Source organism: Neolamprologus brichardi, chromosome 22 (genome assembly GCF_056152115.1).
Source record: "Neolamprologus brichardi isolate AB-2024 chromosome 22, ASM5615211v1, whole genome shotgun sequence".
Classification (NCBI taxonomy): Eukaryota; Metazoa; Chordata; class Actinopteri; order Cichliformes; family Cichlidae; genus Neolamprologus; species Neolamprologus brichardi.
In genome coordinates, this window is record NC_142124.1 from 8,863,422 (window position 1) to 8,888,328 (window position 24,907).

General features: G+C 38.1%; 1 protein-coding gene across 1 annotated transcript; it reads right to left on the reverse strand.

The window, feature by feature from the left end:
• Window positions 1–11,767: 11,767 nt before the first annotated feature.
• Window positions 11,768–16,232, reverse strand: galr1a (galanin receptor 1a). The gene is made up of 3 exons (XM_006794489.2): window positions 15,579–16,232; window positions 15,230–15,295; window positions 11,768–12,121 (listed from the first exon to the last, which is right to left on the reverse strand). Exons 1-3 carry the CDS (start codon window positions 16,230–16,232, stop codon window positions 11,768–11,770), a joined length of 1,074 nt encoding a protein of 357 aa, XP_006794552.2.
• Between the last annotated feature and the right edge of the window lie 8,675 nt (window positions 16,233–24,907).

The window sequence follows — 24,907 nt, forward strand, 5'->3', positions numbered from 1 at the left end:
AATTACATACATCTTTTATGTTTTATACCTCTACCCCACTAAATTTCCAGGTACTGTGGAGTTTTACATGTATCTCACAGCTAAAGGTTCAGTTACTTTGTAGCCTTTTAGATTAAGATTTTAAAGAAAAAATTATATATGAATATCATCTTGCAATCAAATACTTGATGTTTCAACCGCTTGAAGCACGTCTGTTTTGGTTAACATTTATAGTATATTAATTTCATTATCATCTTAGTTGAAATTACAGATCCACTTTGCAGACTCAAAACAGGCACTTTAACTCTGTGATGTCTAAGTCATGGCCTCCAATCATAATGACCACGTAACCCTAACCTCGACCCAAACTCTGTATTTGGAGAAAAACAGAACGGGACTGTTTTGTTTAAATAACGTGAGCTGATGAAGATTTTATTAATAATTAATAAAATTATTATTTATTGGCACATTTTTTATTTTGTCAAAATTACATTAAGATAAAGTCAACTGTTGCAAATAACAGCAAATATAACCCAAAGCCTGAAGTGAGTTCTGGTTAGTTCACCTCTCATTCCACACCAGCATATATTTATTTTTTGTAATTTTAAGACATGTAACCTTTAGATCTTAAGACATAACTGACATTACTTGAGGCACTGTATCCAAAGTGTCCTTTGATGTGTGTTCTGCACTGGATTATGAGTCACAGTGACTGATCACTCCCGATGAGCAGGATTACTGTTGATAAAGATAAAATGTTTTAACCCAAACCACAACCTTTTCATAGTCTTAACCTTAATTTGTTTTTGTTGCATAAACCTAACAAAGTACTTTTGATTAACATAATATAACCAAGTGGTTTTCAGGTTGTTGTTGTTGTTTTTTTCAAAACATTGACCAGACAGACAACAAAAGGTTTGAATTTTTGTACACGGGTCTATTTCGAAGCTGCAGTAGGATGAAATCAGGAAAAGGCAAAAGAAGTTAAGCTGTTCTTAGCCCCTCCCACCAGACGATTCGAACATAGACGTTATAAAAGACGGACGTAGCTTTGGATCTGAAAATTGAAACCAACACAGAAATGCCTTGGCCAGCAGGGGGCGACTCCCTCTGTGACGTCCTTACACTTTCCTGATGAGTTTATATCAGCTGAGTCGCTTCTTTCAGGTGATACTCAATAAAGCATGAAGTTGATTTTGTGAACTATGGTCAGGACTTCATTAACCACGGGGCGATGTCACATTAACTATGTCCATCTTTATATACAGTCTATGGATTCAAATCTTTTCTCCCATTGTCCATTCAATAAATTACACCAGTGGTCAGAAAGGAATAAATGCAGGAGGGTAGTTAATTTATAGACCACTTCAATTATAATATGCTGAAAGACTATTATGAGTTTATTTTGTCAAAAATATGTTGTCAGCACCAGACTCGAGCATATAATTCTGCAAAAAATGGCTTCAGCATTCCTGCAGGCCACTGCTCCTCATTCTCCTGCTCTCTTTCTGGTTTTGTCTCAGTCACTAGTGAAGGTAATAATATCAAAAAAGAATGAGATTATGATTATGAAAGAATGAGAATAAATTGTGCTGCAGTTTGGTTTTGTTTGTTAGAAAAATTTAAAATGTCATGACCGCAGTGGGTGATATTCCCCTTTGGGTTGACAGTATACTAAATAAGAAGGGATAATGGGACTTTTTGGGAGGCATTTAAATCTGTTCATTTATTTCTAAATGTAGTGTCATCCCTGCTTGTTCCAAATGTCTCTTTTGAGACTGCTTTACATGTTTTGTTTTTTTTTTATGAAATGCTAAATGGTTTTCAGCCTTCAGGCCTCTTCTGATCTTTCATCAATGACACAACCTAAACAAAGAAAAGTCTTCTTTGGACCCCACACGCCACATTATGAAACCAAAGACAGAGCATCAAATTCAGGTTCAATTCAACTCAGTTTTATTTATACAGCGCCAGTTCACAACAAGGCGCTTTATATTGCAAGGTAGACCCTACAATAACACCGCTGAAGGTATTAGTTAAAGAAGTAGAGGGTTAAATTGGATCAACATAACTCTCAGGTCAAGCAGTTTTTTCGCACTACAACCTGGTTTGCCTCTTACCTGTAATTATTTTTATTTTATTTAATAACTGTACAGTAATCTGTTTATAGTAACCATTGTCCTTAATGTAAATATGTAAGAAAAATTGTGTATGTTTCTGTTCTGTGTCCTGTGTACTGTTTGTTTGTATATTTGTCTTTTTGGCTGCTGTTACAACCAAATTTCCCCCTTGTGGGACAATTAAAGGATTATTCTACTCTATTCTATTCTATTCTATTATTCTTATAAATGTATTAATTGATCACATTTAGGTTTTTAGACTTTTGGTTGGACAAAACAAGCAACTTGCAGACATCACGTGTTGCCAATTTTTCTAAACTCTTTACACTTAAAAGTATTTACAACCAGTATATTTGTTATTTAAAGTTGTAGTTGTTTATGGGCTGATCTGATTTTTATAAACAAATGAATTGGATTCATTCATTCATTTATTGTTGCATTGTTTTTAAATAATGAAAATGTGTTTTATCTAAATATAACTGAATGTGCTCGTCTTTCCCCTCAGTATCATTTCCTCCATCAGTGACCCGTCCATCAGAGCATCACTTCTGACAAACAGCTTATTGTTTCAGTCCAGAGAGAGCAGAGATAGTGGTGATAGTGGTTAATAGAGGACATAAAAAATAATGATTAGCCTACTATGTAAATGGCAATTAAAGGACACTAAGTGCTGCAGGCGCTGTCCTTGCATTACGAGGCTGGTTTTGATAGGAACACACACAGCTGCTGAGAGCCGCTGGCCTCTGACACTCATTTGTCAAAATGAGACGGGGGTCGGGGGGGATCTGGCACTATGCGTTAAATCAATTAAGCATAATGGAAAAAAAGTGATCAGAGCGATTAGTCCACTCCCTCTGAACCATATGGATAAAAATGCTTTAATGTGTATGGGAAGTGCAAATAGAAGTGAACAACTAAACGAGAATCACTGGAGCTAAACACGTTTTGCTTTCTTACCCAAAAACGAAACATTTGAGCCCGTTTCATCAAAATCAAATCCTGAATGCCAGAAATGGTGACCAAACTGCTGTGGTGTGCTGCTGAAAATGAGCATCATTAGTTTTACTTTAACTCAAAGAGCTCTCAGTCTAATTGAAGGGGTGGGGGTCTGCGCGAAGCTGCTGCTCTGATGAAGAAGGCGAAGGGGCGAAGGAGCACAAAGGCAGAAGAATCAACTGCATCAAACAGCAACAGATGCACAGAGAGGTGGTGCAAATCCTCACTGATTTATCTCTTCAAGCACCGAGTGCAAACACAGCGCAGGGAAACTCCAAATGATTTGCATGCATAGAAGTGCACTGCCACCTAGTGAGAGTTTATATGCAAAACAACTGAAATGAGGAGAAATAAGAATAGCATTCACAATTCAGTAATAACTACGATAATAACAAAAACATTTATTTGTTTGGCAATAAAGTGACTAGTGAAGGTGATAAGAAAGAATAGAAAAAAAGGAACCTTGTCCAACTGGCTTTTAGAAATAAGCTTGTAGTGTGTTGTGGACTTAAAGGAAGTCTCAGAGGCAGCAGTGATTTTATTGGATAGTCAAAAGTTGCACTTGCAACTAGAAATACAACAAAGTTTTTCACCTTAAATGCAAAGTGCAAAGCTGTAACTCTGCCCCTCTGACTCTTTCAGTGGTAGCCTGGGAACAATCTACCAGCACTTTACTTGTTGTTACCCTTTCAGTCGGGCCCACTAAAAGAAGATTTTAGTTCCATCTACAGTCTTTTATTTTTGGTGGTGTCACTATGTTCTGAGACCTTTCTGCCCCTTCAGCGCACTTCCATGTGTTTTAAAGGAAATGGCACAGATGGGACTAAAGACGAATCAGAATGTTTAATCTGAAATAACATTAGTGAAACAAGCTTTTATTGGTTAATTGATCATTTTGAGCATATGCATACATATCTACAAAATAGAGCATATATACAGGAAGGAAAATACTATTCTCTAGTACTCCCACCTCTGTAACAAATTTGTAACGTATGTTTAATAGAAATCACAATTTTCGGGCTCGTGTGGAACTCTGTGTTCTATTTGAGATTAGTTATTTAAGTAGTGGTGTTGGCTATGCAAGAATTTAAACATAACACTGTGTGTTGGAGACTTGTTTTGCAAAGAGAAAAGTACCTTTTTCTTCAGTAAAAGTTACAATCCCACTTAAGCAGCTTAATAGTGCACATAACGTGTATTCAAAATATTTTTAAAATACCCAAAGTTGATGTACTTGATGTGGAATGAAACTTTTGAGAATCATATACATTTTATTACAGGGTTGCAAAGCAGCTTGCAGTTGGCCCTGCAGAAGACATCTGCTGATCTGCTGAGGTTGTGACTGAACCTCGAAGCTGAATTAACACTATGCTCAGTTTTACACAGCTTTTCCTTCTGTTCATGAAGGGAAACAATGAGATCTATTATTCTGTTACATTGTTGACACTTCAGCTCTCATAAATGTGAACATTAAGATTTGGTCAGTTTGAAAGTATAGTCAACAGTTGATACCTGGAGCCCCCTGTACTAGCACCACTTTTGAAGGTTTCCAAGCATGACATATTCAATGGAGAGGCCACCGACTAGTACCATGACTGAAATTGATGTAATATTTACTTTGAATCTATTTTTTGTGTAATCAAATTTAGTTGAGTATTTTTAAAGCAGATTTAATAAAATCGGCGTCACTGAGTCACAGTTTTAAGGCTATTATTTACTTTCTGATTCATAATTTCGATTGGGTAAAACTCAAACTGTCTGTATTCAATTAGATTATTCAATTTGGACTCTGGACTGTTTAAAATGTCTTCTATCCATAGAGCCAGAGGTTATTCATTTTAGCTTTTCAGGTGAAATTTGGGAATGTTTGGAAGCGTCACAGTAGTCTGATGGATTTAAAGTGATTATTGCTTATTGCTGCAACAAAGGCTTTAAACAGACGTATGCTTATGAGACTTCCTCGCCATATTTCAAAATCAATTCATTTGGTTTTCCAAAGGCTCAGAATATCTCAGACTTCAAAAATAGAAACCAGGAAGTGTGTATATGCAGCAATATGGGGGAAAACGGGGATGTACTGCAATAATGATTTTGTTTCATCAGTATAAAACAGAACAGCGTGTTTTTGTTTTCCTGCTTTGGATCCTTATAATCATTCTTCTCTATAATCTGTCTCATATCAACTCCAGAGTAATCAGTAGAAATGTTTTGTTGTACAGAAACACTGAGTTGATCTAGATTTGGGACAATGTGCCACAGATTCACAAAGGAAAGAGTTTATTAGAGCTCCTCTCTGATGACGTCCTTGTGGACAGGAGCAGCAATCAGGACCTGAAGTCACACTTCATTTCATTTTTCAGCACCGATGAGATCTCAGCTGTTATCTGATGAAACTGAACAACCATTACTAAGCGAATAAAGCCCTTTTGAGTGCCCCCTAACAGAAATCCAGCAGGCCCCTCTCTTTGTCCGCAGTTTTGAATTCATTGGCCCCCTCTCAACAAGATGATAGGAATAATCTCGCCGAGTGAGATTGACAGTTCATTTCAGAAATCAATATTTACAATTTACTTCTTTCAAAGTTCATTCTGGGAGAGGGCTCCATATTATCCACCTCCCAAATAAGCTGATCATATCTCCGCTGGCCCTGGAATGAGTTTCCTCCCCAAAATGTGTAGGTTTTTTTCCCCACCTCTCCTCTTCTCTCCCTCTCAGAAATCAATGTCTGCGTTTGTGTGCTTTAATCTGGCCTCTGATGACAGTAAATCTTTATCTGTTTCTGGGCGAGCAGCAGTGAGCGGCTGACACCATTTCCCATCAGAACAAAGAGCCAGGCCTGTGTGGACTCTGGGAGATACATGGGGCTCTAATGTGACTGGACATGTTTCAGCAGGGCCATTAATCAGAGACGGTGACAGCCAGGCCTGCCGCGGTCGTCTTCAGCCCGGAGCGCCGCATCTTTTCATCGGCCAAAGTGGGAAAACTGAAAAGTCCAGGACAGGTAGATAGAGATCAAACTTCAGGTCTGCCACAGCACTGGATGAGATATTTATATCCTAAAAACTGCTTTCACGAGAAGTTTTTACTCAAATAAACATTTCAACACTAGATCATAAGACCTTTCAGCAGTGGGGTATTCAATAACAAGAACAAGCTCTCAGTCTCTTACTCTTAAGGGTTTGAAATCCAGCATGCCTGTGTTTTTGCAAGGTGATATTTGTTAATTTAGAGTAATATAGTTCACAGCTCTGCTGAAAAACATCCACATGCATCTCTACAACACTTCTACACATCATAAAATTAATGTAGAAAGCAACTGGGAGATCAATATAAAAGGAAAGCATCAAATACTAAAAGAAAAACAATTATTTGATACCATGCATTGTGCAATGACTATGTGAAAAGCTCATATTTAAGCAGCTGCCATAGCAACTCTGCGACACTGCATGCCAGGTTAACATCTGCAAATTAACCTTTTCCTTAAAAGTAGAATTCACCATCTATGCTTAGCCTTTTAGCATCTGCTGATAAGCAGAAAATCACAGCCGATGTGCAGTTCTTTGGTCAATAGTATTGGTTAAAATGTGTTATAAACACTGGAATACTCAGAGCTACAAACACATAGGCGTTTTAACAAAATGTGGGATATTGGCAGTACATGTCAGTATGACTACGATTTAACATCTTGAGAGTAGCTGCACACCAAATCATACCCAGCTTTTCCCCAGAGATGTCTCTACTCCAGGACTTCAGCGTGCAAGAAGAGGAGTCAGAACGCAGCTTTAAGGCACATTGGTGTTGCTGTCCCCATCTTTTATATACAGTCTATAAACTAAACCACTACCCACTGTTAGCTTTGGTGTTTTCTGATCTATAGAGTTTATTTTTCCATAGGTACTTACACAGGTTTTCTAATCATTCTCTCTATTTATTCATTTAAAAAAGACAATTCAAGTTTTGAACTACGTTTTGACTCTTCTGTCCTCAAGACACATTAAGGCTCTTTTGTACACTGATTAATGTTCTCTCTGGAGCATAATCTTATACAACACAATGTATCAGTGAGATAAAGCAGGACCAAAATCTAGAATTTGAAGCTAACAGGAGTAAAAAATAATAATGATAATTTTAAAAATCCACAAAAACATTTTTTTAAAAAAAGAAGCAGGGAAATGATCACAAATTTTTAAGCTGGAGCCTAAAACCCTCTGGTGAAATCGTGAAATGATTCATATCCTCCTCTGTATTAAAACACCACCTACAGCAGTGAAAGAGCAGACTAAGGCAATATTTATTATTCGGGAGAATTATGACTCCAACTGCGACCCGTACTAAACAAGGCTGTAATGGCCCACCGCCCCATTCACCTGCTCCATGGAGGATTATTTGGAGGTAATCTATTGTTAAACAGCTTTTAGAGTGATGGATGAAAATGCCTGCGACCTATAGACGATCAATTCATATCTAATTAGCCCTTATTATTTATGACACATTCAATAGGCTGGGTGGGAGTCTCAGGGGAGGGATAGAGGAGTCAGCTGCCACAGAGGGGAAATGACAAATGGGAGAGGCTTCAGGAACTGATTAGCATACAAGATCTAGAAATGAATTTCCAACCAGCAGAGAAATTAAAGTTAATTTAGATGGAGGAGAAAGGAGAAAATACAAGTACCCACCAAAATAATCTGATTGATTGAAATTCTTAAATTATTATTTATCCCAAATGTTTAAAATTTGCTCTTTAAAAATCCAGAAATATTAAATTTAAACAGAGAATACTTTTGCAGAAGATGCAAATTAAACAGAGCAGAGAAAGAGAGGCTTGAATATCAACACTTGTGTAAGCCTGACCTCTGCTGTTCAACTGAGGTTAAAACAGCTTTTTAATTAACATCAGGAAAATCGGTTTTCTTACATTTTCCTTTACTAACGTGTCCGTTCATCCTCAGATTTTTTTAGACCTCAGATGCAGTCATTTTCTTCGGGGGATTAGGCTGAGATATATATTTTTTTCTTCACATAACTGAGGGACCTGCAGTTAAACCAGCTCTTCATCATCCTCCCTCACTGTGACGCTGCGCCTTTAACTCAGTTTTCAGCTAATGGAAAATAAGATGAGCATCATTTGAGCCTATTACATAACAGAGTCCATTATGAAAAAAACGATTAGAGTGAAATGAGTCATCAGACATGATGATTTGGGTCTGTATACTTTATGTTCTAGGTTATCTTCAGGAATAACACCACAGTAAAGAATATCAAATCATGAAAGAAGGAATAAAATTTACCATTTCGTGTTCGTATTTATGAGAATTACATGGGTAAGTCACAGTCAGGTGCTGCTAATCAAGTGCTTGATTGAAGATAAGCAAGTGTGACCACCACTAAAAAAGCAGAAGTGTTTGCACTTTGCTGGTCTGAAGTATTCAGCATTAACACAGCCCCGCAATCTAGGTCCAACAAATTCAAGCCAAGGTCAGACCCGCCAATGCTCCGAGATACTGCAAAAAACAAACAAAGTTCATGACAGCACAATTAGAAAAAGACTGAACCAAAAGTGACTCAGAGTGGAGATCAATTACAGTAAAAGTACCTCAAAATTATAGGAATCAAATAGGAGACCTCTTGGTTACCAAGTAAATGTGTTAACGACACTGTGGAGCCACAAAACTGTACAAAAGTAAATGATGTACTAAATACTGTAAAAATTTGTAATTATAAAAAGTAATTTTGTATTATTTTGTACAAAAATAATTTTGTATTTGTATACCTGAGAATTGGAAAATCCAAATTGCCACTAGGTGTGAATGTGCGAGTGAATGTGAGTGCGAATGGTTGTCTGTCCCTGTGTGTTGGCCCTGCGACAGACTGGCGACCTGTCCAGGGTGTACCCCGCCTCTCGCCCTATGACAGCTGGGATAGGCTCCAGCGCCCCCCGCGACCCTGAAAAGGATAAGCGGAAGCGAATGGATGGATGGATGGAATTTTGTATTTATTATTGATCAACCTTATAAAGTGAATGTTTCATTCAGTTGTTTATGGGAGCAGTCGACCACATGATGTAAGAGTTTTTATGAAATGAAATGAAACTAAATAAAATGGGATAAATATATTTAGATGTATTTATTGTTAAATTACTATAAATTTAGACTTGACAGTCACAAGTTTGTCATCTGTATTCTGAACAGTATTTGCTACTTGAAGTGTGTTCCTGCTTTAACTCGCAGTCACAGCAACAGGACATCATGTACACTGCAGAACAATAGAAGCAAAATTGTATAACTACCAATGAAGTGTTCACATTAAAGGAAACTGTCGCCAAAGGTGATCTATTTACTGGTTCTTTAAAGCAAATCCACTTTTTAGATCTAAAATCTCCTCATTCTCTGTGTGCATTGTTTGTATTTGTGTGCAAATGCTTTTTTATCTCTTTTCTAAGGCAGCACTTGAGTCTGCACTGCCCCAGTTTTCAGTGTAATAATGCCTGCAGAGGGCAGACAATACTGCAGAAAGGAGCATGCACAGTTACCTGTTTGCAAAAGTTAATCAAATTCAGCCCGGGGGATAAACAGGAAACGGCATGCAATCTGTGCAATAAAGAAGCCAGGTAAGCAAGTTCAGTGCTGCTCTGGTTATATCAGAGCAAATTCATGACATCAAACATGTTTCATGCACACATGAGCTATTAAAAAGAGTTTATTGGTTTGTAACATAAATTATTCATGTCTTTGCACAATCTGAACACACATACTGTATGTGTACACTTACACATTTTGGTTTTAGACATTTCTTTGCTTGCAGTTGGTGCACATAGTTTCCGCACATTCAGTGAAAACGCTTCACACAAAGACACTGCCTTTAAGTTCCCCCTAAACAAAAACAGACTACACAACAGGTAGACACACACACACACACACACACACACTGGATAATCCATTCAAAACACACAGGAAGCCACAGATTACAGAGAAACTTAAGGTCTGTGGCAGCTCAGGTGAGACTATATTTAACCTTCACCTTTGATCTTTGAGAGCAGAACTGTTATCTACAATGTGATTTAAATGATGCATTATTGCATTTGTGGTGGCTGTAGCTCAGGCGGTAGAGCAGGTCACCTACTCACCAGAAGGTTGGTGGTTCAATCCCAGTTCCTCCAGTCTACATGCCACATATCCTTGGGCAAGATATTAACCCCATGTTGCCCTCCGATGCATCCATCGGAGTGTGAATGCGAAGTGACTGGGTGAATGCATGAGTTGTATAAAGCGCTTTGGGTGCTCAGTGAGAGTAGAAAGCGCTATACAAGAACCAGTCCATTTACCATTATCACTTACGTGCATATATCTCTGGTATACCTGTACAGTTTGTACATTCCATTAGGCAGACAGAGTTAAATTGTAAACTAATCATCTAAAGCTGGGCAAAATAACAATTATCACTGGATCTTCCAGCAATATCTAGAAGCTTCTGTCCAACAGCTTTTGACTGATCCTGGTAAATATTCACAAGGCAGCCATCTCTGGGGCTGAAAATTAAGCCAATAGGAAGTGCCAAAAATGTAGTTCCTAAATTCGTGGGTGTATCAAAAAGCATCTTATAATTTCATGGTGCTTTAATCTTTGTTCACCAGTAACAATCGAAACACACACTGATAGAAAGAGGAGATTTGTGAGTTTCACACAGTTGCCAGTAGACATCATAACAACAGCAATGGCTGCAGTGACATCCTCACAAACGTACGGAACAAGTTTGACTCTCAGGACACTTTGAACACTTGTGAACATTGTAAGTTTGGTATGTAAAACTTTATATTCAACCATGCAAGTTTCTATATCCATTACTTAAAAAAAATATATTGCCTTTTGAAATTGAATGATTCTTTTAGATACACCCTGTATCATTGATGCTAAGTCCAGAAGTGATTCAGTCCCCATAAACTCCCATGTTCAAAATGTTCAGTAGTAGTAAAGAAAATAAAAGGTTAAAAAGTGGTATGAAATATAGCTTTGATCTCGATAATGTAATGGGAATGTTATTTTATAACTCAGCACATTTAACTTGAATTAAAGAACTATTAATTATGCAAAGAACCAGTCAGAGAAATCCATGCTGCTGTTGTGTTGAGTGAAGTTTTAGTATTATATTTGTATTTTGGTTAATTAGTACCAATTAGCAATAATCATTCTCTGTGCAACCAGTGCATTGATGCTAATCTTGCTAGCGTTACCTGATAACTTTACTCTTCACCATCCTGTACAAACGTATACTCACTTCTGGCATCATAAACACTGACAGTCACGATACTTACAACAAGTCTTCAAAATGAGATTTCACAAATCAGTGGGTGACATTTAGTCATGTTCATATTTTATATACAGACTATATATATTACACAGATTTTTTTTCCTCCTCTTGTAATCTGTTTGAGCAGGAAATGGGATAATATTTCCTGACATTTAAAATGATTACTTCTTGTGTATACATGAGATATGCAAATGTGCCACATTGAGGAATGAAGACCCAAATCAAACATGCTCTTTAAAGTCTTTCAAAATACAAATATAAGTCGATATATGAAACTCTGGACTTGGTTAAACTTTCATATCAGTAGTTTCAGCCTTTAAAAAATCCATTATCCGGCAGGCTGTACTCAGGATGCACCGCCAGTGTCATCAAAGCATTTTACTGATCTGAGAGTCGTGACCTTTATAAGACACGCTGACATTAGTGGAAGGTGCCGTCTCCATTCTGCTGCGGGGGTCTCTGTTTTCGTTCAGCGGACACTCACTGGGCGCCCGGCACCAGAAAACCTGCTTATACGAGTTCCTGAAGTTCTCAGACAGGAAGGCATAGATGATGGGATTAACAGAGGAGTTGCTGTAGGCCAAGCAGTGAGCCACCATCCTGAACACGAAGGAGGCCTGGTTCAGAGGGAAGGAGCCAAACTCCACCCACAGGTGGACGATGTGATGAGGCAGCCAGGACAGACAGAAGACAACAACCACCACGAGGACAGTCTGAGCAGTCTGTGGAAAAGAGATGATCACAGGTCACGTGTCACATAATGGTATGAACACATTTCCAAAAAAGTTGGAACATGTGTAAAATGTAAATAAAAGGTGAATATATTTATTAGACACTTAAACCCTATACTTATTTAAAAGTTTACAAGTGCAACCAATCAAGTGCCATTGCTTTTGCAAAACATCTGTTCATTTTAAACTTGATCCTAACAGAATCCCCTCTTCTTCTAACAACACTCTGTAGAGTTTACAGTGGGGCAAAAAAGTATTTAGTCAGCCACCGATTGTGCAAGTTCCCCCACTTAAAATGATGACAGAGGTCAGTAATTTGCACCAGAGGTACACTTCAACTGTGAGAGACAGAATGTGAAAAAAAAATCCATGAATTCACATGGTAGGATTTGTAAAGAATTTATTCATAAATCAGGGTGGAAAATAAGTATTTGGTCAATAACAAAAATACAACTCAATACTTTGTAACATAACCTTTGTTGGCAATAACAGAGGTCAAACGTTTACTATAGGTCTTTACCAGGTTTGCACACACAGTAGCTGGTATTTTGGCCCATTCCTCCATGCAGATCTTCTCAAGAGCAGTGATGTTTTGGGGCTGTCGCCGAGCAACACGGACTTTCAACTCCCGCCACAGATTTTCTATGGGGTTGAGGTCTGGAGACTGGCTAGGCCACTCCAGGACTTTCAAATGCTTCTTACGGAGCCACTCCTTTGTTGCCCGGGCGGTGTGTTTTGGATCATTGTCATGTTGGAAGACCCAGCCTCGTTTCATCTTCAAAGTTCTCACTGATGGAAGGAGGTTTTGGCTCAAAATCTCACGATACTTGGCCCCATTCATTCTGTCCTTAACACGGATCAGTCGTCCTGTCCCCTTGGCAGAAAAACAGCCCCATAGCATGATGTTTCCACCCCCATGCTTCACAGTAGGTATGGTGTTCTTGGGATGCAACTCAGTATTCTTCTTCCTCCAAACACGACGAGTTGAGTTTATACCAAAAAGTTCTACTTTGGTTTCATCTGACCACATGACATTCTCCCAATCCTCTGCTGTATCATCCATGTGCTCTCTGGCAAACTTCAGACGGGCCTGGACATGCACTGGCTTCAGCAGCGGAACACGTCTGGCACTGCGGGATTTGATTCCCTGCCGTTGTAGTGTGTTACTGATGGTGACCTTTGTTACTTTGGTCCCAGCTCTCTGCAGGTCATTCACCAGGTCCCCCCGTGTGGTTCTGGGATCTTTGCTCACCGGTCTCATGATCATTTTGACCCCATGGGATGAGATCTTGCGTGGAGCCCCAGATCGAGGGAGATTATCAGTGGTCTTGTATGTCTTCCATTTTCTGATGATTGCTCCCACAGTTGATTTTTTCACACCAAGCTGCTTGCCTATTGTAGATTCACTCTTCCCAGTCTGGTGCAGGTCTACAATTCTTTTCCTGGTGTCCTTCGAAAGCTCTTTGGTCTTGGCCATGGCGGAGTTTGGAGTCTGACTGGTTGAGGCTGTGGACAGGTGTCTTTTATACAGATGATGAGGTCAAACAGGTGCCATTCATACAGGTAACGAGTGGGGGACAGAAAAGCTTCTTACAGAAGACGTTACAGGTCTGTGAGAGCCAGGGATTTTCCTTGTTTGAGGTGACCAAATACTTATTTTCCACCCTGATTTACGAATAAATTCTTTACAAATCCTACCATGTGAATTCATGGATTTTTTTTTCACATTCTGTCTCTCACAGTTGAAGTGTACCTCAGGTGCAAATTACTGACCTCTGTCATCATTTTAAGTGGGGGAACTTGCACAATCGGTGGCTGACTAAATACTTTTTTGCCCCACTGTATATGCTTTACTATATACTGTCAGGTCTTTACTGCAGGCACTTTAAAACCCTAACTCTTATACTCAGAAGCAATTCTGTTTGAATATTCCCAAAACACAGTTTGGAATTTTTTCGCTGAAATAAGGCTTCAGGATGGAAGCTGTTGTCCTAGCGTTGTGTATCATTTAGCAATAATGGTGCCTTCATAGATGTTATCCATGCCATGTGAACTATCAGGAATGCTGTCTTTGAACTCTGACAAGCTGTTTGGTCTCTCTCCTCGTGACGTCCAAAAACTATTTAAAATTTTTATTGGTCAAACCACAAGAAAGTTTTCTAGTTTGCCTCACTGCACATTAAAAGCACATGACCCAGAGAGTCTATGGTGGACCAATACTGCCAAAATCAAACATAAATAAACAAATAACTTAATAAAAATATGTCTTTAAATGCATCAGACAGCAAAGCATCTTTCACCTGCTCCCCTATTCTGGTCATCACAGCAGATGGATCCACATGTTTGATTCTCTTCCTGATGCAATGCTTGCACGGGTTTGCCCCTTCTCACAGTCTCAAATTAAGGATCTTTTGCATATTAGGTGAATGTGGTGACCACTATGGAGCCACCCATTAATTGCATGAGATATAATACCAAATTAAACACAGGCACTGACTAATCTATCAGCTGTGAGACATATCGAGACTTCAGACATATATTTTTTTCTTTTTTTTTTCTTTTATATCTTTATTCAATCATTTTTTTTTTAAATTTTAAATTTTATTGCTAAATTCTTTGGTAGTTCCAGTCTTCCACACATTTGTTTCACCAAAAGTGTTGCTGAGCCAATGCAGTAAATTGAATATTTGTGTCAGTTTTTTACTACAGTGTCATCTAGACCAAAAGATCTAAGACAGCCTATAAAGATTTCTGAATAAATGCAGAAAATTTGCACATTGTTTTATTTAGATTTTATACATTTACTTTTTTGGAAGCAAGGTTGTATAAATTATTGGAAAAGAATTGTTAGTGGATAGCTTAGTGCCGAGTTTTGAGCCAAATGCAATAAAATGACACTTCACAGCATCACCAGAACCCCACTGGGCAATTTAGTCTAGATTTTTATGCTGACACATAAGTGATGTAAATGGAGTTCAAGAGTGCAGGCATTTTTATCTGTACCTAAAGAGCACATTAACCTCTCAGCCAGCGAACTGTTCAATCACGACTCGTAATTTAGTGAGAAATCAGAAGCAAAAGAAAATTGCTTCCACCAACCTTCTTTTTGGAGAGCTCGGATTTTTTTGAGACATTCTTGAGCTTTTTGTGCAGATGATTTAAAACCTGAAAACACAAAACGCACATGTGAATGTTTTCAAGGAGCTGCCAAATTATTTCACGTTTATTTATTTTCAGAAAGACATCTGGGCAGATGTTGAAGGACCACTTAAACCTTTTTTACAAACCAATCCATTGTTGTTAAAAAAAAAGAAGTATTTTTTACACTAAAAGAGAGAAATGCGATCTGAATAACAAGTTAACGCATTCATTTCTTCAACACTTTCAAAATTCGTTATTACACTGTATATTCATGGTCACATATTGACTCTGGTTCGTGCGCGCTCACCTTTGCATAGCAGACAGATATCAAAGTGAGAGGCAGAAGGTATCCAACCACAAAGGTGCACATCACGTAGACTTTCCTCTGGTGTTCCGGCCAGACCTCCCAGCAGAAGGTGTTGTTGTTCTCCCTCTCCACGATGCTCTGGTAGTGCGCAACGGGAGCTGCCATGACCACGGACAGTGTCCAGATCAGCACCACTCCGAGCATGGCATGCCTCTCCACCCGGATCGAGGAGGATTTTCTAGCGTGGACGATGGCCACGTAACGGTCCACGGACATTGCTGACAGAGTGAAAATACTGACCAGCATAGACACGGTAAAGAAATAGTGGATAAACTTGCAAATGAACGCTCCGAGCACCCACGTAGGCAGCATGTAGATGGTGGACTGGAAAGGTACGCAGAAGAGCAGGTAGGACAGATCAGCCACGCTCAGGTTGAGGATGAATATGTTGGTTGTGCTCCTCGGTTGTCCGGGTTTACTGCGCGCCAGCACGGTTATGACCAGTGTGTTCCCAAGCACACCAAGAATGAAAATGAGTCCAAATATTAGAAGAGAAATGAAGTTATCTACTCCCATTTCCAGGATGATTTTAGCTGGCAGCCTCATGGTGTTGGTGGCGAAAGGCTGACTTTGGTTTTCCACCTGTAGCTCCATGATTTTCCACCAGTGAAGAAAAGTTACATGTTTTTACGAAGGATGGATAACCTCTATGAGGCTCAAGCTGAAGATAGATTTCCTCTAGAGTAAAGACAGGACAGAGCTCATGTATTTGCAGGCTGACCCCCTCCCTACCTGCCTGCCTTCCCGAGAAACGTCACCCTACTGTACGCACCAATACCTTTTCACTTTTCAGCGGCATATAGCCAGTGAACCAGAACTAAAAAGAAACCAAGTGACTGCTTTAAGAATTCACGTTAACAAGCCACATCCGGAAGTATTTAGTACCACTTTATTAAACCAGGAAAATCCAAAAATAACACATGCTGGCACATGGAAGATGCTATATGAGAGGAAACAGATCATATACATGCATACATAAGTAATTTTTTTGTAAATATGGCATGTATTATCTCCCCCAGAAGCTCACTTCAAGCAAAAATAAATGGATTTAGGTATTTTCAGGGACAGATAGCATGACAATTTATTATGCTGCTCTGAGACTTTTTAAGTCTTTTCATAGATTCCTTATTCCTTTTTTCTTTATACTTTTATGAAGTGTCCATTGACAGAAGAAAACTCATGTTACAATGTAATAGAAACAGTCAAAAGTAAAAAACAAAATAAAACAGAGGTTTAATTAAATATTTTTGTCATTATCATTTGTAAAATTTTAATAAAGTATCTGATTTGTAATCCTTGCTTATCTATATTAGCGTGTACTATTTGTAACAGTTTCAGAACATTTACCAAACAGCTTTTTAGAGGGATGCAGGATCTGACTTGTCTTTCTTGGAGCTTTACCAGTGCAATGAAGGACATACTGTAGTTAGCTAACATAGACTGTATGTAAAAGATGGACATATGTGCTGTGACATCATCAATCCATGAATGACACACCCTAAATATAAGGGGTTTGTTTAGTTTTGTATTTTATTTGTTTTTTCTGGGGCTTGTTTTGTTTTGTTTTGATAGTATCGTTTTGTTTTTTCATAGCCAGAAGTGATTTTGGTGAATAATATGTCACCTCAGCTTTGATAGCTACCTCATGCATCCATAAACTATACAGGTGTAATGCAAAGTCATGGTGCAAAATTTAAGAATAGAAATCTGACTAAAACCTAAGCATAAACTTCTTGGACAGTCTGTTCCAAACAGCAAGCCATGTTATTTTTCAGATAATCTCATAAACAGTAATTCCAGAAAGCACAAACATTGGAAACATGGTAAAAAGGTCCCTTGATGGCAAATGAAGCCTAGCAGAAAGCTATCAGCTGCAGCACAACTGTTAAGTAAAGCTGCACATTAAGATCTACCAGTTAACAAATGGTTCATTTATTTGACCATCTACTAGCAAATAATTGTTGTTATGAAAGGTAAAACTATCCAAACTGTTTGTTCTAAACATGCTTTTTAAAGCTCTACAGTTTAGGATTTTACCACTGGAACCTATGGAGATCAACTCACTTTTACCATTAGCTATGAAGGCTGTTGCTAATTAGGAACATAAATTTAAGCAAGCTGACCACTGTGATATTAAAATGCTCCAAATGTCCAATAGCCAATAACAACCCAACAATGAGCAGGACACAAGCTGTACTCCCAGTGACAGTCCCAAGCCTGGATAAGTGGAATCATAAAGAAGATTTCCATAATGGATTGGTAGATGTCAGGGTTAACGACTGGCTCCAGTGCTGCTGGCCAAAAGGATGTTGGTACTGTTGGCTGAAGATAATGGAAAACGAAAGGGGGAAGGCATGTTAGGAGGCAGCGAGAGAGAAAAGAAATGCAGGAGTGAGAGTGGGGACTTTAAATAAACAGACTATGACTGGTCTATGATATTATAGCCAGTTACAAGCACTCAGACAACCAAGTAGAGAACATGACTTTAGCACTTTAGCACTCCACAATAAAGATCAAATCTAATTTGCTAGTAATCCTGGAGGTTAGGCCTGAAAATACCCAGGATTCATCCTGTGGGCACAATGAACTAACATTAACCTCCTAAGACCCAAACTCTTCCACGGCATGCATTTTTAATTTCTCTTTGATATTTTGGCTAATTGGGGCCCGATGAATGTAAAAACGAAGAATCACCAGATTTTTTTTACCTGATTTTTGTTTTTAAGAAAAATAAGAGCCACATATGAGGATATTCGTTTAAAATTTTGATAGAACAGTAGCAGTATAATGTCCTTGTAAGTGGATCTCAGGCCCTTGTAGAGCAAAATTGAGTATTTTGGTCTAAATAACCAAAAATGTGATGTCCACATATGTGGACGCCAGGTCCTAGAAGGTTAATTTCATCTGTGACGCCATCATAAAGTTGTCAAGATATTGTTAACAATACATAAAATAATCATCATCACTTTATCAAAAGCAGAACACCACGAGAATGTGCACAGTGTACGGTGAGACTGACCACCAGAAGAAAAAAAAGATCCTCAAATTAATGAAAATTCAACAAATCACTAGTTGGTTTCAGTTTTTTGTTGTTGTTGTTTTTAAATGATGAATAAAAATTTGAAAAAAAAAAACACCCAAAAGAGCACAGACTGCACTGGAAAAAGGGTTTTCATTGATCGTCGACTGTTTTCACTTATTGATCTACTCTGAGCAGGTCTCCAAGCAGCTTATTATCATTATACAAGCATGTGAGTATCAGCCAAATCTGCTTAGAGGGATACCATCTGGATATGACGACAGAGATGATGCACATGCTATGTAACCTGAGAACAGAGGCTGATGATATCTTATCCTCAGTTTATTGCCCATGACTGAAGCTGTTATTGTTTACATGTTTGGTTAATTTACTGGTGTTAATCATGTTGCTAAAACACAGAAACTTTACTCCTTTAGTCTCAAACATCTCAGGACTGTTATCGTCGATGGCAGTGATACTGATGTTAATGATGGCGGCAGATTCGATGATGAAGATGAAGACAAATGTTTGTGACCAATTCTCCCACTTAGCATTTTCTCACCATCAGTAGTAGTCATTATGTTTTTTTTTTTATTAAGGGGTTTTATTATACTTTTGGGAGCATAGCAGATGTTTTGTAATTGGTTTCTCAGCTCGTGTCCTGAAGCAGCCCCAAGTTTCCATGGTGACTCCTTACTCCAGCGACTGAGATGTTATCCCTTTCTCTGCTGGGAAAAAGAAAGTGATACTGAAGCCTCGGAAAAGCTGTAAAATGCAAAGTGTTTTGTTACATTCTTCAGTTCATCTCCTGTCAACCTGCAAAGCATGTCCAGTTTAGATGTCTAATATATGAATCTAAATTGTACCGTGTGCGTTTGTTTATTATCATCAAAAGCAAAAAAAATGGGCAAGGCGATTCTCAAGTGTAGGAAAGCTTTAATAATAATAATAATAATAATGATCATAGAAATGGAAATGCTCCTCTTGCACTCATTACTTTAGGACCTTTTTGTAGTGCATTGATTTTGATAGATGTGAACTGTTTTTAGTTTTAACTTTATAAAAATACTGTGCGTTTAAAACTAAATAAAGCCTTTTAACAATGTTTATAGTTAATGTTTTGTTTTGATTGTTTTATTAACCTAACCATACAAATAAATCAGGAGAAATAAAAGTTATTATAATATATTTACTTATTAAATTAGATAGTACAATAAAAGAAAGACAAACATTTACATCATAAGTCTGGGGTCTAATTTTTAAATGAACCGTTCATTCATCTACCTGCTGCCAATTTACAATCACCAACTAATCTAACATTGATCTAACTCCCAAAGTCATTGGATTTTGGGAGGAATTTTCTCTATATTAAAAAAAAATTACAAAGAACTTCCTTTTTCTAAGTGTTTACAAAAACTTATTTTTAAAACTTCCAGTTGATACCAATAACAAATACTTTTTATTCGTGTTTTCAGTATTGGTAAAGTAAAGTAAAAATTTAAAGTAGCTGTTTTAACCCTCTGTGATCTAAATTATCACCAGTGAGAAGCTCAACCCTAACTCCAACCATAGGTAATCAGATTACATCATCATCACCTTTATTTACAAAGCACTTTAAAACAACCACAGCTGACACAAAGTGCTGTACATTGGAACTATATAATAAAAAGATTACATAATGTTTGTACTTATTAAACTCTTCTTCCCAGTCTTTGTAGTCTTGAAACAAAAAAATCTATATAATTGATGTGCATTATAAACTATCCACATTTTCTTCTAAAAATTTGCTTTTTGGCCTTCAAGAAGATAGTTTTTTAAATTTTAAATCCCACATGTGGGAAACTTTGTGGTCCTCTGCATTCAACCCATTCACTCAGTGAAGCGGTGGGCAGCTACCAATCCAGTGTCCAGGGAGCAGTGTGTAGAGACGGTACCTTTCTCAAGGGTACCTCACGGTAGCCGTTTGGTGGATTCAAACATCCAACCTTCCGATCATGAGGCTACCTACCTCTGTTTAGGGTTATCATCAAGAGGGAGAGGGTTAAAATGCCTTTTCTCCAGGGAGAAGACTAACTGAGGGGCTGCACCGAGTACCAGTAAAATCTCTATAAGTTGTATTTTTTAAACTGCAAATGTTTCAAAGCTTCCAGCCCAATCCAAGAACAAAAATACAGTGGTGAAAACTGACCATAACAGGTTCCCTTTAAAGAGGTATTTCATAATGACCCTTAGAGGTAAACATCATTAATATGGTGATGTGATATACCCACTGCTGCACTTTCAATCATCAGCCAAACAGATCCAGAAATCAGCAAAGCCATGACCGTGGCCCTGAGGTGTAAGTCATTGTAGACCTCAGAGGGGTCATAACACATGTGTTCCAAGCACAAAAAGTAACTCTGACTGAGACTTAAACACCACAACAACAAGTCAAGTCAAATTTACTTATAAGCACATTCATAAACAACACAAAATAAAAAAAATTTGAAAAAAGGAAACAAAACATGCAAACATGAATAAAGTAGAACTGTTCAAAAGTAAATAAAAGAAAAACTCAGTCTGTTTTAAAAGAAAAAAAATGTGAAGGAGAAGTTGTTTCAGTCAGTGCAAAAACGCGACCTCCTCTGTTTGTTTGTTTTTTCAAGATAGCGTTTGTTCAGTAGATCGCAGGGATCGAATGGAAGTGTGCAAAATTCAAAGATCAGAGAGGTAAGAAGATGTGACCACAACAAAACAGCAAGAGAATTTCTTTTAATTACAGTTGGATGGATGTTATAGTTCAGAACAACACATAATCATATTTCCCAAGATGATCAGTCCTCCAAGTGTTACATGGGTTGTTTAGGGCAGTGCGGTGAAAAGGAGCTGGCACTGTTGCTTTAGAGCAAGAGGTCCTGGTTCAAACCCATCAGGGGGCGTTACAGTGTCAAGTTTACATATTCTCCAAGTGCTTAAAAGGCTTTTCTCCAGGTGCTCCAGCTTCTTCCCTCAGATAATATAGCTTGTCTGGTTAACTGATTAATCCTAACTGGCTATAGCTGTTAACCAGAGCGTGAGTGTCTGCCTCTCTGTGTCAGACTCAGTTGACACCCAGCATATTTTCCTTAATGAATAATTATTTGAATAAATAAACATTTGATTTCATATATTTCGGTTGCATTTTACTCAAAATTATTGCTTTGTGTTTATTGGAGGTGATTTTTTTGTGTAATGTCCCATATATCCTCAGCTATATTTGAAATAAATGTGTTTTCTTTGAAGTACTGTGACACTAATTTGTGACATTGTGTGAAATCTGTAAAGAAGGGACGTCACAAACAAACCATGTGAGCCTTTGTTTCAGTGCAGGAGTAATGGAGTCCTAAAGGGCACAATCATTAAGGTGTGATGCATGAAGTCCTCTGCCGCAGCTTTATCTCACAGCGATACCGTGATCTTATACAACATCGTCTCCCCTCCCACCTCTGTGATTTTCTTTACCAACCTTATTAGAGACATAAGGAGATAAGCTGCTTTCGACTCTGCTGCTTGCCCTCTCAGGTGGTTAGCCCTTTACCTCAGCTTGGGGTCAGACCTGTTGTTTCCATGACACTGAGCCATGAGAGGAGACCACAGCAACAGCACATCCATTTATACCAATAATTTGAAACAAGCTTACTTCTCCTGCTAACTAGTTGGGAGCCTCAGATTGTCATTTTGGTGATTTACTTTTCAAAGACCACAGTGTTTGTTGGGTTTTGTTTTGCCTTCATTTTTTTTTCTGGATAATGATAGGTCTTTCTGAGTCCCTGAAGATGCAGAGGATGATGATGTCAAAATCTGCTAGCCTTCCTCCTCAAACTAACATCAATTTTCAGTAAGATAAGACTGTTTTTTTTCTCAGGGAATAAAATAAAAACTCACCTTTTTTTCTTCAGTACTGATTTTTTCTTCTTCTTGTGGAATGACTAAATAAAGCATCCCCTTATAGAGAAAACTAAACATCCCTCAGATAATATAGCGCTCAGTTGTGGATACGTGAGAGTACATGTTATCTCCTGTCACATCCGTTTTGTTTTTATTATCTAGTTTCATGCTGTTGTGCATGTGTGCAAATAAAAAACCCAACATAAAGACGATTAAGAGCGTAATAAAAAAGACATTAGGTAGTAGAGCTTTAAAGTCTTCAATCAAAGCTTGAGGTCACTCTTTTAAAGTGATGACTATGTCAGCGGATGGTCTGAATGTGTCATATTCTTTTGGATGTCAGAGGTTGAGCATGTATGGTGGTGAGCTGTAGCTGAATAAATTGAAAAAAGGAGATGTGAGATATTTTCAAGGCTTTAACAGCAAAAACAAAACAATCTAAATAGTGGTTTTATATCATGAAAGATGCAACATGTTCTTGCCTCAGTGCAGTTTTGTCAGAAGCCGCCTACATCTCACAATTAAGGGTTTCTTTGACCATGGTCTTTGCAACAAAATGAAAGATGCTGAATGAAAACTGCTGAAAATAGTCCTGTTTCAAAGATCCACATTGTCCACATTAAGAGGCTTACATGGTGGTGGTAATAAGGTCCCTAGAATACATCGGGCGAGTGTGTTTGACCTCGATTTTCACTCCTGAATTGGTTCACAGGTTTTTTAATTTCCCTTGCTGGTTACAGTATATTTACCCAACACATGCATTACATAATACAACATAACAGTTGGCCCTTATAATGATCATAATTTACAAAATAAACTACATTTTTATTGGAATGAGTGAATGAGCCCATAAATCCATCAGGAAAGTGTTTACAAAGGCCATTTTCTCTCGGATTTTTATAAGGCCAAAGGATTTTGCAGTCACAGGTATTGCCCCCTGGTGGCTATTAAAAGGCACTTTTGAGTTTTCAAAACAGTCACAAAAATCATCTGTGCAGCTGTTTTTCTATATGCTATAATACAGCTCCGTATCAATGCGTCCACAGCAAAAAGTCGTGAGTCAGTCACGTGCTAAAGCTTCAGTCATGCAGGCGTAAGACCAGAACCACAGTAATTAGATGCTAGAGACAATACTCTGACTGGATGGAAAGTGGCTCGCGGTTGCAAGGAAGTATACAGGACTACACCAAAAACCTCCTTGCCAGTGCATTGGTTGCAAATTTGTGTGGTTGCCGTAGCTTGTAAAGATGTCAAATCATGACAAAACTCTTGCCAACTACTTGCTAAGGGGCAGTGAAACTGTGAAAAATGCAGCATAAACTGGGAACCTTAAGGTGACTTTTGTTGTGATTTGGTGCTATATAAATAAAATTGAATTGAATTGAATTGAATTGAATTGAATTGAATTGAATTGAATTGAATTGAATTGAATTGAATTGGAATAGAGACCGTTGACCTTCAAAGTAAAAATCGTGCCTTTTGAAATGTCTTGGTTTCAGTGGTAAGGCTCAACTTTTACCTTGAAGGTGAACATTCTCAAGAAGATCAAGATGATGACAAGTGTTTACTGACAAATCAGTGTCTTCCATGCAAACTAAAGATGACAACAATCTGGAATGATGAGAGCAGGTTTTCAGTGCAGTGACCTCTTTGACTAATTTCATATAGTGCCAGCCAGCAGCCTCCAGCAACCACTCATCAACCAATTCAATTGAATTTCATTTATAAAGCGCCAAATCACAACAACAATCACCTCAAGGTGTTTTATATTGTAAGGAAGAACCTACAATAATACACACAGAGAAAAAAAAACACCAATCATATGAACACCTATGAGCAAGCACTTTGGCGACAGTGGGAAGGAAAAACTCCTTTTTAACAGGAAGAAACCTCCGGCAGAACCAGGCTCAGGAAGGGACGACCATTTGCTGCTACCAGCTGGGGAAATACGCATTTTTCCCTACTGACCAGAGGTTGTGGCGTCTAGAGATACCTTGTAGCTAGCTGCAGAGCTATGCTAATATAAAGAGATTAGCTGTAAGATGTAGATTTTGGGATAAATTAAAATATTTTTGTTGATGACAGAAATTGTTAAAAGCTAAAAAGTGTTATTTTATTTTTAAAGTTAGCTTTTAAACCTACCTGTCATAAACAGTGCTAATAAATAGCTGTAGTAGCCTAGCATGACAGTTGAATAGCTTGTGGGATTAGTTCAGATAAAAAGTGGAAGCCCTCGGTTTTCAGCTGAGAACCTTTTGACTTTGTAGCAGGCACCCCATGATGGACTCTCCTTAATTAGGGTGGAAGCTAATTATCAGCCTGCTGACTGTGCTGAAAGGAATTC